Source organism: Pterocles gutturalis, unplaced genomic scaffold, assembly GCF_000699245.1.
Source record: "Pterocles gutturalis isolate BGI_N339 unplaced genomic scaffold, ASM69924v1 scaffold17486, whole genome shotgun sequence".
NCBI classification, from domain to species: Eukaryota; Metazoa; Chordata; class Aves; order Pterocliformes; family Pteroclidae; genus Pterocles; species Pterocles gutturalis.
In genome coordinates, this window is record NW_010100887.1 from 137,239 (window position 1) to 150,022 (window position 12,784).

The 12,784-nt window shown below is 39.8% G+C and overlaps 1 protein-coding gene across 1 annotated transcript in view; it reads right to left on the reverse strand.

The window, feature by feature from the left end:
* Positions 1-12,784, reverse strand: part of ABCC4 (ATP-binding cassette, sub-family C (CFTR/MRP), member 4) — a gene marked incomplete at its 5' end in the record, with an annotated part of 136,217 nt that overhangs the window by 95,376 nt on the left and 28,057 nt on the right. Inside the window, 2 exons of the mRNA XM_010081513.1 lie at positions 1,379-1,594; positions 2,710-2,806. Of these exons, the coding sequence (XP_010079815.1) occupies positions 1,379-1,594; positions 2,710-2,806 (313 nt within the window). The remainder of the gene's footprint in view (positions 1-1,378; positions 1,595-2,709; positions 2,807-12,784) is intronic.

The following is a 12,784-nucleotide window of genomic DNA, read 5'->3' on the forward strand; positions in this document are numbered from 1 at the left end:
AATGACAAATGAGAAATCATAGTAAGCAAAAATAGATGGGAGACATTGAAAGACAGAAAAGGAAAAAAATGAGACAGGCATAAAGAAGGTAAAAGAACTATTCAAATGAAAAAAATTCTTTTTTTTCTGTTTGTTTGGGGTTTTTTTGTTTTTTACAGTATATGTGATAGAAAAAACTGGTGCCAGTTCAGTGGACATAAAACACTTGATTTTTGTTGTCAGCAGACATGGTTGTACAATAGCAATGGAATCAACAGACCTGACTCGGATGTGAAAAGAGAAATCCCAGCTACTCGCCTATACAAGAAGAGAAGTCTTTCTTGGTTTTCTGTTTCTCCAGCCTCCCCCGGCCCCATCCAACAGCTCTAATGCTGATAAAAAGTTTGATGCACCTTTGTGGATTTAACAGTGGAGTCACCACTGGGACATTAATAATATCAGATAAGTTTACTGCTTTTGGGCATAAAACCATTCCTCCAAAAATGTATGAAAACCAAAAGTCTGTAGTATTCTTTTATTTTTGTATCTCACTGCTTTTCATTATAGAAAATATTACATATTCACACCATAAAGGTGACAATCATCAGGGACACAACACAGAGATTACTTGTTCCATGTGTTCCCTGGACACAGTGCTAGCACAAGTCTAGCAGGGTTACAGGGCTCCTGCATGGTTTTGTGTGAATGCAAACATGCCAGCAGAAGGCCACCTCTGGTACAGAAACCTTACGGCTGCTATTGCACTGTGCAGACCAACAGGTAACAAGGCACCCGGAAGTCAAGCTGGCGCCATACAAAGTGTTCTGTCTTTACCAAAACAAGGGCTGGGGAGAGCAATGCAGCGGTGGCCCCAGATTGCCTGCTCAGGGACAGCTAAAGATCATGTGGGTATGTTAATGCCAGCCATGCAACTGCAGACTTTGTACAAAGCCACTGCTTCTGCATGCACTTCCCAGAGCTCAGGATTTCAGAGAAAGCATTAACTTGAGCTCAGCACTGCACAACCAGACAGAACCCACCCAATACAGTGGTGCTGGCCCTTTAAACACTGCTGTTAGAGGACAGGATGAAGGAAGCACAGTGCGGTGTCTTTGGACATCTATACGAATGGGAATGCTTCCTGCATCCAGCAGAGCTGATGCTGAACCTGAGAAAGCTGAACAGAGCAGTGCAGAGCTGTGGGATGCCTGCCCTCTGCAGTCCAGGTGGCAGGACTGCCAGCCAAGCACTGTGCGAGGCAGATCCCCCTGGGCGAGCTCTCATTTATGCAACCCAACAATCCCAATTCAAACGCAGCACGGAAAGCCCTGCAATAAGCAGTTTAAGTTAAAAACTAGACAGACAAAAATTGAGATACGTCTATCCCTTGAGCACTCACAGGTGGTTGTTCCACTGCTCCATCTTTCTGTGATTGGACAGAAGAGTCCTGGGACCAGACAGAGGACTCTGAGAAGGTTCGGTTCCGGGCAGACTTCAGGTTGGGGGTTCCTGGAACTGACGGCTGTTCTGCCTCCTCATCTTTTTTCAAAAGGGAAGCAAAGTCGATGCCAGATCTCAGGAACTCCGAATAAGTACCTTTCCCCACCATTTTACCCTACAATTAATATAAGCTTTAATTATCTTCATTATACAATTCTGTAAAGGACAATTTTTCCTGTCTATCCCTGATGCCTCTGGGGTTCTGCACTTGCTAAGCACACATCCCACTGCAGTAACTTAGCTGAAGCCTCTATCAGTTTCTCATTTAGAAGAGCAGAAACAAGATCTTCACCCTTTCACCAGTCCCTTCCCAGCAGCTACCCAGCCCGAGCAGCACACAAACAGGATGACAACAGTCCCAGCTACAGCCAGGTGAGAATTACCTTCCTGGAGAAGCTGCAGGAGACAACCATGCAGCTTTAGGACAAGCTGTTAAACTATATACACAACCACCAGTCTTTTTATATTACTCCAGGCTAGGGGTAAACAGTAGTTTAATTTTCTGGTCCTCACAGAGCTCTACAAGGAGCAAGACAGACCATTTCCACACTTCTTACACCTCTATCACAAACTTATTTCTAGAAAGCTACTGTAACTTTTAAAGAGATCTGAATGGGAGGAAAAACATGGTTAGTGTCCTTTTTTTGCACCTTTGTGATGCATCTAAAGTAATTTCATGTACTTCACTACACAACCTAAAAAGAAAAAAAAAAATCTGAAGTTCTTGCATTTCCCCTCTACCCATAAGTATCTGGTACAACAAAGTTTGGAAGGAACCAGTTTCACTGAAGGCCTGCTCGTTCTCAAAGGTGTCTGTGACTATTTCTCAGCCTTAATTCAAAAAAGGGTTTGGTTGCAAAATCAACATAGTTCTTCGTTCACACAAAAGTGTAAGAAGCAAGGATAAAAGCAAAGCATTAACATAGTCCCAAAATAAGTCTTATCTCACAGTATACTATACATATGTAAGATAAGAATTAATACATAAGATTATGTATGTGCACGATAAAATTCAGAAACAGATTTTCCAGGGAAGGTATTCTTAGAAAAATCAGCTTATTTAATTAATAATTATAAATCTTTAAAAACATACATGGTCATTAGTAGACAGAAAATATATTTACAAACAACAAAATAAAAATCTTTAATTGCTTTTTTGTCATTATTAGATTAAAAAGGATAATTAGAAAGTATGTTAGATATAAAAGTACAGACACTGCAATCACTTACATCTTTTAAAATTAGAATCTGATTTGCAGCATGGAGATATTGCAGCTGGTGAGTGACCAAAACAGAGATCTTCTGATGTAAGGCTTGACAAATACATCTGCAAACAGAGGGAAAAATTAATTAAAAAATGAAGTATCCTAAAACATTTTGATTATTTCTGGAAAACGTCTTCTATTCAGTTATACTGTGTTTAAAATACCAAAAAAAGATGCCCATGCTGATTAGATTTATAAAAACCATACTTAACAAACATGTCCCTTATTTAACCTCGTAAGTTTTCAAGGTAAGGAAAATAAATTTCATATTCTGGTCTGGGGTGAAAGAGGAGGAAATATCTTAAGGACATTTCACTAAAATTGTCTTAAACATCCTCCTAACAAACTGAATTGTAAAGGGGGTATTTAACAAAAGATTAAACTAACCAAAAGAGAAAGCAGGGCAACATAGTGTGGCCAATTATGGAAAAATACAGCCAATCAAAGTATCTTCTTTCAGGTGAGCTTTCAGCGAGCCACTGAGAGTCCTGGAGAAGCAAACAGTCCTACTGATCTGAGCTACATCCAGGTATTTACTGAGGTAGAGGAACAAGATCTGTCAACCACCTCTTCCCATGGAATCAGGGCTTACCTTCCTCTCTAATACCTTACCTGCATACCCTAGAGGCTTCCCCATTTTTGGATTTGGAGAGAGAAGTGAAAAAGGGACTGGGCACACCAGAACCAGCTGGCAAGTACAGTTTAATCCCATACAGTTTTAGCAGAAAAGATATGTAGTATCTTTTCAGCAGAGCCTTAAAGGCTGCCAGAGACAAAAAAAACCCCACAAACAAAAAAACCCCAACAAACCCCAAAAACATAGCAGTGGAGCAACAGTTTACAAGTGCAGAGGTCTGCAAGCATGCTCTTCGTGTTCAATGGGGACAGCACAGACACAACTGAGTATCCAATACTACCAACACCTCGCTGCCTTCATCCCCACAGTAACACAGCAGGGAGACAAACCCTTGGAGAGGACACCTGTTTCTCAACTACTGGCTATCTTAAGAAAACACGGAAAACTGATATTGTCTAGAACTGAAGTGTCCAGTGAAGGTGTATACGTTAGTATTTTCCATTTGGACCAGGAGTGCCTTTCTGAAGGTAGTCTCCCAGTTGTGCCTGTGCCTCACACTGTTGAGTGTTACGGGGCACGTGAACTGGACTTCTAGACAAAACCAAGCAGGAACACACACTTCGGTAGTACCCTTCATCGGTATTCAGCAATGAAGCCTGAAGGGCAGGGCGGCAGCCTGCTCAAAGCAGAACCTTCTGAACTGCACAGGGACCTTGGCACCGTTCGTTTTTCTCCACAGATCCACTCCTGTTGGGCTCATTTTCGCTAACACGCTGGCTCCCATTTGCTAGCATGGCACAGGAGGGTGGCACTCACCACAAAGGAAAAACAACCTCATCCAAATACTCTCCTCATTCTCAAAAAAACCACAGGCAAAACCACTGCAATCCAATAGTACAAGCTCAATGCAGAATGCAAATATGCAGAAAGGGGAGTAAGGCAGAAAAAGAACATGAGCTTAACAGCAATGATATCATATCGCTCACTGTGTTTCTTTATTCATGTTGCATATCCAATTAACTCCCTACACAGCTTTTAACATCTATTTTATCACTCCTACAAAGACTGTGGGAAGTAGAGTACTATAAAATGGCTAGTACCAGTACTAGTCAGCATAATTGCATGCTGAAAGTAGATTATAGTGTTCCAAACAGACTGTGCAGTAAAATTAAGTTAAAAGCAACACTCTTCCTGAGAAAGTTATATGCTTGCTATGAAGCATTCAGGAAGCAACTATAAACCCGTGATGTCGTTCTTAGGTGGCCAAGTTAACAATTAATCAAGGTATTTGCAGCAGTGTAACTATTTGAGCAGTTGCAACTATTTATACACCAAGCTCTTTGTGGGAGTATTTTTCTGGTGTGGTTACTGTCCACCTACTGAGCAGTCACTGAAACAAGCCATATGGCAACGACAGCACCAGCTGAAGACACACCACAAAACATAATGTTCAACCAAACCTATCCAGAGAACTGGACAAAGATCAGAGAGGCTACAGGATACTTATTTGCCTAGCAGGAACGCTGCCAAAAGAGAATACATCAGGTATTCACTGTGAAGGGATCTAGCTTTTCCTTACATAGTCTCAAGGCTTATATACCACTTTGATCACTGAATTTTCTGTGTGCCAGATGTATGTCTAACAGCTTACTGGGACAAACTGGGAAAAATCCCACGGATGAAATCTTTAAATCTTCATCCTGAGTCACAGTGAGACCACTGCACATTTAAGTTTGCATTTGGAAGTGAAAAAAAAAAAGAAGAAAAAAAAAGAGTTATCGCAGCATCAGAGCAAACCAATTAGAACTGTCAGAGCTGTCAGCACAGAGTCCAACATCATCTTGATCTCAGCAGAGGCGGCAAAAACGACCTCTGTGGAAATTTATATTTCCACTGATACATCAGTTCACTTGGTTGAGAATTTTTTTAAAAAACAACTCTCGATTTAATGTCTATCTGGGTAGAAAGAAGCTAGCTGAATAGCTTGTTGATAACAGGTGAGTAGAAAAATTGTTGTCACAATTCATTGGCATGGGCACAGGGAGGAAAAATCGCCACAAAGAGTGTATCCTTAGATCTATCACCGAGTTAAACAACTCACTGCTCAGACAGCTCATGAGAAAATTTTGCCATTTAAAATACTGTATCATCATGAAGCACAGAAGTTGTAAAACTAGTAAAATAGTAAGTATATACTTAACGCATGTTTCAAAGCATCAAACGACTCTTGGATTTTACAATCAAAACCTTTTATTTATTTTTATTTATTTAATATTCTCTCTCCTACTTGACAGCATCCATTCTGCAATTTACAGTGAGGATCAAGTTTGTACAGTGACTTGGCTGCCACAGAAGACTGAAGTCAGAGTTCAAAGAGAGTGTCAGCAAAACCAAACGTGATAAAAGGGCTAGCACAAAACTCAAGAGAGGTTGCTGAATTCTTGTTAGTGACAACTAAAATCTTCAGAGAATTGAAAAAAAAAAAAAACCAAACCCCAAAATAGTCCATAAGTGTTTATGTTTTTAACTGATTCACTAAAGCTGAGTTTCATTGCACATCTACTTTTAGAAATATTGCTCTGTGTAGCTGAAGAAAAGCAACCTTCAGTTCTAGGTGAAACACCCAAATCTACGTGAACCAACATCTAACAGTGTCTCCCTTTCTCAATTATGCTACAGAGAACCCAAGGAAAGCCTGCATCAGCGGGGGACAAACCTGGCCCAGGAATTCAGACATCTGCTGGAGTACGCCCAGAACTTCCACCACCTTTTTACTTGCTGTTTAAAACCTCACAAAGTTCACCTTCCTTGTGCTTCTCTGTTACTCTCAAGAGGTATACTACCCTGTTAGTTAGACTGCAAGCACATTTAATGCATGACAACGAGATAAATTACTGTACAAATTGCAGTCACCATTGCCACGTTTATTAAGTACACAGGCGCACAGAGCCTCACACGTGTGCATACAGCCAGATGAGATCTGGACAGAGAAGAACCAAAGGTTCTTCAGCCTCTTCAGTAAAAGGAAAAGGGGGATGAAGGGACTATGAAGGTTGCATCCTCTTCCCCAAGTAGGAATCAATTTAGACTTATAAGCATTCCCAAAAGAAGTTGGATGGGTTGTTCTGCATGCTTAAGCTCAACAACAGAAATTTCAACATCCTTAAAAATTTATTTCAGAGGCAAACTATCTTCACCATTACAAAATTCTTCTCTCAAGTCCAAGGTTATATCTTTTGGTGCTATTACAATCCACTACTTCCCCCACGTCTGTAGACCAGTTTATTCCTGTGTACACAGTCCCTTCACACATCAAGTCCTTCTTCACACAAGAGGAAAAAAAAAAAAAGTTTCACAAATACACTTCTTTTTTTTTTCTTTTAAGTGACAAATGGTTTTCCCCTCTTTCTTTTTTTTCCACCCTGTCCTTAGAACTTGAATGTTTATGGTGGGCTAAACTAGAGTCTGAAGCTGGTCTGCATTTTTTGGAAGTGCATACAATTGAAACATTATTCCAGTTGAGACCTTACAGGTACAAAACATAGTAGGAGGATTACTTTACCTGTACTGCCAGATACAATACCAGTCAAAAATCCCAGGGCGCAGTTTCCTTACCAAGAGCATGACATTGGTGACTCATACTGGATTTGTGATCTAGCACCACCTCCACCTCCTTTTCCATAAAACTGCTGCACTACTGATCCCTGCTTATTGTGTGTTCATGGAGCCAACACTTTGCACTTATCCCTTCTGCGTGCATCCATTAATTTACATTCTGTAACCAAGACTTCCCAAATCCCTGTTCAACTCCAGAACTGCCTGAAGCATTGCCTGGCTTTCTATAACCTGAAAATGTAGCATCAACAACCTTCATTCATCATCAGGAATACCAGACTCAGGATAAATCTCTCCAGAAATTACACTCTTCCATTTGACAAAAATAAACAAACAAACAGTATTTTAAGTTAATAAACCTAAGCAAAAATATATTATCACCCATTTAAAAAACCCTTTGCACTTTGACAGCAAACTTCTATACAATCAAAAAATAAATTAGCTTGAGCTTTAATACTGCAGAGCATGCAGCAGAAAACACTCAGAAGGCGGCCTACAACAACACAGTGCTCCTCTGTGCAAAGACAGTGTCTTGGTGCTTTCGTGCATACAAATCCTCATCTGTTCCTCCTTCCCTATCAGGTTTTCTTTCTTTGAGACAAGTTGTTCTTTAATCTTTTTAAAGTTTTTATCTCCAAGAACCAGCTTGCTTTCACCTCTGCAAAGTGTCTCTTCTTTAATGATTCCACTTTCTTCCTTACCGTTCTTTTTGCTTCTCCTTTTTAGAAGTTCACATGCAAGTTTAACTTTACTCTAGTTAATACTTACATTTGTTTCAATGGAAATAACCACTGAAATGAAATTAAAGCACATGCAGAAGTGCTCACAGGCATAAAGCCTTTGTTATATTAATTTACTTACTACATTTGCTTTCCTCTTCTTTCCCTTCAAATTTAAGTGGTTTACAGAGAACAATCCCACACTTGTTTTTGTACATTTTAAAGTTTACAAAATTTCAGAACAAAAAAAAAAAAAAAGAGTGATATGTTTGCCAGACACAAAAAACCACACACCTACTTCTTCTATGCTGTTTCTATTTCTATGCTTATCTTGCTAATAATTTATCTCCATCTCATGACAAGACCTAGCCTCCTCGGGGCTAACCTGTAAGGACAGCAGTTCCAGCACAAAAGAAAAGTCCACAAAACCCATTGCTCTGTCCTGGGCACCAGCCAGCAGTGGATGGCTGGAGAAAGTATATAAGCAAATACACAGTGATGATTCCTTTGGTACTCATTTGCAGCTTCTAGTGTCCATACATTAGGGACTCCTTGAGCCAGAGATTTTACTGTTTAACTAGCATTTTCTGAACTTTTCCTACATTAATTTAAATACCTCCCCCTTGAGCCTATTTCTGATCTAGTATTCATAGTACTCTTTTGCAACTGCACCCACAGACCACTAAAGAACACAATTATGCTAGGGTTCTCCAAATTTATTTTTGCTTACAGATCATGCGATTTAAAACCAACAACAACAAAACAGAAAACAAACAAAAAACAAAATCACACACATTGTTGCGAGATAAAAACTGTAAAATTTTAGTTTTTTGAACACATGTAGTGTACAGTGATCACAAGTTTTTCAATTTATTAGGGAAAAAACCCCTAAAAAAACCAAACCCCAGAATGCCAAGCAACATTACCACAACATATTCATACCTTTTAAACATATTCCCTACAATCAACATAACAAAGCTCAAGGAATTTCAACTGTATCATCTAAAAGTAAATAGAAATAGAGGTACATGGCATTCAAGTTTGCCCAGTACTTCTCATTAGGGCTGTAAACCAGTGCAGTGGTATCATAGGCATAATGAGATTGGACCAGGTGCGAAACAGAAAGTGGGAAGCCTTAGAGATTATCCTTGATTTAGAGAGATCCTACCTGAAAGGGAGAAGAGTGAAATCCTTAAATTTACACACCAAGTGTACACTTGTCACCCATGGACAAAGCATGTAATATGTATATGCCTTTGAACACAGCACTGATAAGTACATGCCAGGGTTTTCTTTGCTTGATTCCTCTGACACACTGCTTGTGTCTGTAATCCCCCTACAGAAATGAGACCTTGTAGCTTATATCTGCTAGTTTTAGAGGACTGATGAGCTCCCCTTGCTTTTAATTACCTACGCCACCATAGCAGCACTTTTCCTCAAAGTTCCAACATTACACGAGATCTACAAGCATACCCCACTTTGAGAGGTATGAGACTGGAAGCATTCATGGACTCCTAAGGGTTACAAAAATCAAATTACTTTAAACAGACAAAGTAAATATTCAGATCTGTATAGCTAATTAAAAAAATAAATCCTTTTACTCATTTTCCCTACTTCATTTTACTTCTCCCCTCAAGCACTTCTGGGGCTTAAGTAAGACTGCAATGAGAAATTCAGGATCTCTTAATCCATGCACTTTGCATGATGGAATTTCCTGCTCTCCTTTGCCATCAGTTAAATTCTTCCTCACCTTTTTTACAGAATCATAGAATCATAGAATGGCTAAGGTTGGAAAGGACCTTAAAGATCATCAAGTCCCAACCCCCCTGCCATGGGCAGGGACACCCTCCACTAGACCAGGTTGCTCAAAGCCTCATCCAGCCTGGCCTTGAACACTTCTGCAATTACAAAGGACATCTTTGCTACAAAACCATGCCTGCACCCTTCCCTCTCTTGCAAAGGTACACTCGGTTACCTCAGATAGCAATGGACAGACTTTTATCTCTCAGGACACCTGGTCAACATGCCAGGTGACTCTCCAGTCAGCCTCAAAATACAGTTATCCCATGACCCACTGCCCAGTTACATGTCCCTCGAGTACCCATGGGATGCTATCGCCTAATATCAAGGTGCTCCATCCGAACAGATGCTAGAGTTCATTATTGTGCGGTGATAAAGTAATTTCTTCTGCAGTTTTTATCTAGTTCCAGAAGCAAAACTGAAAGAGAAAAGCCAAATGACTATACATTCAAAACAGCTTTGAGCTAAAAAAAATATATTATTTGCAGAATTCCATTTGATAGTAGGAATGATACACCTGTGCATACCACTCCCAAGTATCATCACAACTTCAGGTCTGACTTTAAAAGATTCCCAAAATGTCCTGCAACTCTGTCTACTCTCACAAGCACAGAGGAGGAACAGAAAGAAATCAGGCTGATCATCCACTGAGACTAGCACACAGCTCCTGCTACTGGAAAAGATACAAGGGAAGAACAATACTTAGAGAAGAGCATTTGTCTCAATAACCTGATGGAATATAAATCTTAAATACACCATCTTTGAATCAGTATTTCTGGTGGGACACAATTTAATTTCTATCCAAACATGATCTGAAACCATATAATCTGTAGAAGTATGTTTCCAAAGATGCACAGGGAGAGCAGGAGTTGTCTTAGGATCCAAGCACGACTGGATGATTTTCTTAGAACATCACAGGCTACTCCAAACTTCATCATTTAAGGAAACATGGTACCATATCTGTATGGCTGACCCTCATTTCAAAACCAGAGGTCTCGAAATACCACATTCCTTAAAAGTTAATAAAAAGCTATTTTTATTAATATTTATGTATATAAAATATACGCACATTTTCACATACACGCACAAATACAGACAAAAAAATAGAACTATACCAGTGCCCCCCCAATGGGAAAAGGCTGACGCGTGCCTACCGTTAACTATCAGGAAAACTCACAGGAACAGAGTCTACAAACAACACAAAAATAGGGAATCTCCAGTTTATACCTCACTAGGCCCCATGGAATCTGACCAGGAGAGAGGAATTCATTGGCAAACTGGCTTTATCTGATCCATCATCCACGGAACAACTTGTCTGCATTATGGAGAAATTCCTAAGAGACACAATCCCTCATTAATAATATCAAGGACTGTTTTCCCACTGGAGCTGTGCTACTCACGTTCTTTCTCATTTGAAAAGTATTTATATATTTTAAGCTGTTTACTGCAGTAGCTGAACAGAATGGGGAGAAACAACAAAAGTAACAAACCAGCCATCCACAGACCATAGCTTCGGGGAATTACTGGGAACATACCTGTCTTTGATGTAAATGCATAGACTAGACACTTGTAAAAAAAATAAACATCAATATAAAATTACAAGAAAAAAAAAAAAGAGGGAGCAAACGGAACAATATCCACTTCAGATTCTCGTTAAATAACCCCATTTCTTCCATCTCATGCATTGTTTTATGCCTCACGGTTTGGACTCTGGGGAGCAGCTTGTATGAAGTGGTGTCTCGGACATTCCTCAGCACCATGTTCTAAGAAATCATTCTTTCCCAAGTGCTCTCTCTCTTCTCCACATTTCTAGCACTATTCAGGAAGCATTAAAGAACATGCCCTGCCTTGTTTTTCAAAGCTAGCTACTGAACCTAACACTCTCCCCACTAGCCCCAGCACCTTTTACAGCTGACATGAAGGCCTCAGAAGACTTCTGTTTGTAAAAAAGCTCTCCCTTAAGATTTTGAAGACTGAGGCACTACACAGTTTTCCTTGCCACTACTACTCCACCCAGTCCATTTTCTCCACAAGCTGCTTTCATTCTACTTTCATCTGTTTCGTTCGAACTGACCTAGAGTTGGGGAGGAAGATTATATGGAAGTAAAGGAAGAACCCCAGTTAGTTTTCTGAGTTTCAAGTTCTTTGAGATAATCTCTTTATTCCTCCTCATCTCCACAAGTTTATCAGCAAAACATATGCTGTCCTCACAGAGCAATGTTTTCCATCTCCTTTATGGCTTTGCATGTACAAAAATCCAGACTTCCAGTTCTGCAGTAGCATGTAGACGCTCCCAATGTCACAGCTCACATAAAACAGAATAAATTGAAGAGGCAACCTGACCTCCTTTGCAAGGCACTGCTGTACTTCCCTGTTTTCCTCTCTGTGAAAAGATCTTAAGACTTAAGGGAGAGACAGGTTAACAGCTCAGGTGGGTGCACTTTCAGAACTCAGGTACTGATACAGTCAGATGTCGGAGTTGTAGAGCAATCTTCTGCAGAAACAGAGAAGCAGGAGCTAAAGCCTGGACAGCTTCAACAGGCATTAAAGGAATTTGATAGAGTATGTGGAAGACAGAAGTAATCAACTCCATCTACCAGTCGTGGCAGGTGAAAATAAACCTGCACAGAATAATGAACATAAAGCCTGTGTATCATAAAACTCTTACTCCATACTGGCTGATGGAAACAAACAGTTGCCATTTTAAGAAATCAATAAAAACAAAACAAAACAAAACATTGATGGGGTTTCAGAGGGACCTCCAGATTTGAAACCGCAAATATCAATAGGATGTACAATTTTCAAGTTCAGATACTAAAAGCTGACCCGCGTGGGGAAAAGGAACATGCATGCAATGCTAGTCAATGCAAAATCTATGACCATTGCTGCAAGACAAGTTTTTTGTGGTGGTCTAGGGGTGGAAAGGAAGAACAACAGTAAAACCAAATTAATTCATCTATTTGGAGCGTGGAATTCAAAGGATGTAAGTATGCTCAAGAAAATGCTCTCGTTTAAGGCTTCAACCAAAGCCCACTGAATTCAGTCAATTGAATTTTTTCTTTCTACTTCTAATAAATTCTAAATTATAACTTCTGGTATCAAGAGATGCAGGCTATGAAGAAGCAAGGATGAAACAATGCCTGGGAATAACTGGATTATTCTCATACCCACTATGTGTTGCAGATTAGGCAGTTTGAAAGAAGAGAGAGACAGAGAAGAGGAAATTTTTTGCAAAGAGAATCTGACTTTTAATGAACACTATCCCATTTCTTCAGGAATAGAGGAAGGTCCAATATCTCTCTCTTTCATGGTAAGCATATACATTCTCT